This window comes from Propithecus coquereli, unplaced genomic scaffold, assembly GCF_000956105.1.
Source record: "Propithecus coquereli isolate 6110/MARCELLA unplaced genomic scaffold, Pcoq_1.0 Scaffold227, whole genome shotgun sequence".
NCBI lineage: Eukaryota > Metazoa > Chordata > Mammalia > Primates > Indriidae > Propithecus > Propithecus coquereli.
The window spans coordinates 2,919,404-2,922,187 of record NW_012147808.1 but is presented as its reverse complement, the minus strand read 5'-3'; the positions used below and the strand labels follow the sequence as shown (position 1 = coordinate 2,922,187).

Sequence of the window (2,784 nt, the reverse complement as noted above, 5' to 3'; positions counted from 1 at the left end):
TAAAATGTTAAATAATGCATCACTTAGAATTTAGATGTGGCAGAAATTATGAGTATAATAGACTGTCTTAAATAATTTTGTTTCTTTTTTTGTTTTGTTTTCCTTAGCATGTGAACCCCTGATTTATAGCACCTAGAATTGGAATAATCTACCATAAGTCACTTTGTATTCTTTTCCTCTAGGCTCTGGAATGTTTCAGTCAAGCAGCATCTGAAGTAGGCAAAGAGGAATTCTTAGATCGCTTGATCCGCTCAGAGGATGGGGAGATTGTGTCCACCCCCAGGCTGCAGTATTATGACAAGGTACATTATGGCATGGTTTGGCCCTTCTTACAGCACCCCATATAAAAATGCAACTAAAATACATTGATATTTTTGGAGAAAAAATACTATAAAAATTTAATTGTTCCCCGAACTTCCAAATGAAGTTGGCTTTGCCTAGAGAAACTGAAGAGACATATTTTGAGTTAAGTCAAATTTGATTTTTTTTTTTCTATTTTTTTTTTTTGGAGACAAGGTTTCGCTTTGCCCAGGCGAGAGTGCAGTGGCATCATCATAGCTCTCTACAACCTCAAAATGGTGGGCTCAAGCGATCTTGCCACCTTGGCCTCCCAAAGTGCTAGGATTATAGGCATGAGCCACCACACCTGGCCTGATAAATATTTTTAATTCAAATGAAATTCCTATCATGATATTTTATTAGCCCAGTCTTCAATAGAATTTTATTACTTAACTTGTACTTCGTGAGTCTTGCTGATACTTCAGAGAACTAACTAGTAATGCTTTGTTTAGCCTTAGTTTATGATTTGGCCCTTGGGTACCCTCCTGACCTTTTTTCCTACCAATCTCTCCTCTGGTCACCTAGCCATAACAATGATGACCTTCTTACTGTCCCACACAAGTCAAGCACATGCTCTGTTCTCTTCAGGGTCTTTCTGCTTGCTGTTCTCTCAGCCTGCAGTGCTCTTCCTCACTCCCTCATTTCACGTAGGTCTCTGTTCGTTTGCCACCACCTCAGAGAGTGCTCCCCGGCCTGGCCTGTGCAGAATAGCTTTTGTGCCCATGCTCTCGTGTGCATTTGCACTGTCTCTCCCTTCCATGTACACCTGCAGATGGAGGCACTGTGGGCCCTGCTTTGTTTTTCTTTATAACATTTAACTGTACTTGTCTTTATATTTGAGATTGTTATTTCTTATCTGTATTTCCCACCAAAAAGTAAATGCCACAATAGCAGTCTTCACTGTTTTGTTCATTGTTTGTTAGATAAATGAATTTACACTGAAATGGATTTGTAGCTCTTAATAACCCTCTACTGTCCTATTAATAAGAAAATTATTTTGAATTCTAAGTAAGGATTTTTAATCTGAGGCCAGATAGATTTGAGGAATGCATAAATCCTCTGAAGTTGTGTGCAAGAGGTTCGTTTTTTTTCTGTGGGGAGTCTCTGTAGCTTTCATCAGAAGGAACTCACTGATTAAAAAACATTAAGAACCACTGCTCCCGTGGACCCCAAACTTGACACTTGGAAAGAAAATGTTAGAACTCTCATTCACAGGAGAAACAAATTAAGATGTACTAATATAGGATCAACTCTGGTGCTTCACTTGGTCCTTTTATCAGTTGATCATTTGTCATTCTCAAGGTAGGTATGAGGAAAGAGTGAGAGTATTGCAGCCGTGGGCAGAGATCACTAGTGTCCCCTTCACTTGTCCATCTGATTTCTGTAGGTTATGTTTACCTGGGTAAATGGATTTACACATTCACAATGTGGCTTTAAAATGTTCAACCTGGCACAGAAGCCGGATTGACAGTAATAGAACGTAAGTATAAGCAAATGAGGAAAAGATAGAGCTGGCACTTCTGCCTGTGGCACAGGCTCTTCATCAGCCACATTACAAGGTAAAAACAGTGATAGCCAATAATCAGGTCTGACATGAATCAGACAAAAACAATTGAACTTTTCAGGAATGCTATTGTAAAATCTAAATAAATATACCTTGAGCCATAAAATGTCAATTCAATATAATATAAAACCATGAAAATTTTCAAGGTAGTAAACATTTTAGTCACCTATGGTGAAGTTTAAATTTGTTACAACCACAGTGGAAAACTGTCATTAGCTATAGTAATTCCAGTTCTAAATATATACAGAAAGATGTACATATTTACCAAAAGACATGTGTAATTATGTTCCAGGCAGCATATTTATAGGTCCACATATAGTCATGCCTCACTTCACAATGGGGGTACGTTTCTGAGGAATGCGTTGTTAGGCAATTTCATTATGTGCATACATCATAGAGTGGATGATGGCATAGCCTACTAGATGGTATGGCCTGCTACCTACCTAGGCTGTGTAGCCTATTGCTCCTAGGCTACAAACCTCTATAACATGTTACTGTACAAAATGCTATAGGTAAAATATTGTAACATAATGGTAAGTATTTGTGTGTCTAAATGTGGAAAAGGTACAGTAAAAATACAGTATGAACGATAAAAAGTGGTACACCTGTATAAGGCACTACCGTGAATGGAGCTTGTAGGACGGGAAGTCGCTCTGGGTGAGTCAGTGAGTGAGTGGTGAGTTACTGTGAGGGCCTAGGACATTAATGTACATTATTCTGGACTTTATAAACACTGTACACTCAGGCTGCACTAAATTTATTTTTAAAAAATTTCCTTGAATAATAAACTAACTTTAGCTTACTGTAACTTTTTTACTTTATAAACTTTTTTCAACTTTTAACTCTTTCGTGAGTTATCTTAAAACACAAGCACATTGTAC

The 2,784-nt window shown here is 37.8% G+C and overlaps 1 protein-coding gene across 1 annotated transcript in view; it reads left to right on the top strand.

The window, feature by feature from the left end:
* The window catches only part of NUP160 (nucleoporin 160kDa), an 86,061-nt gene that overhangs the window by 40,375 nt on the left and 42,902 nt on the right, over positions 1-2,784 (top strand). Inside the window, exon 20 of the mRNA XM_012645106.1 lies at positions 183-302. Within this exon, the coding sequence (XP_012500560.1) occupies positions 183-302 (120 nt within the window). The remainder of the gene's footprint in view (positions 1-182; positions 303-2,784) is intronic.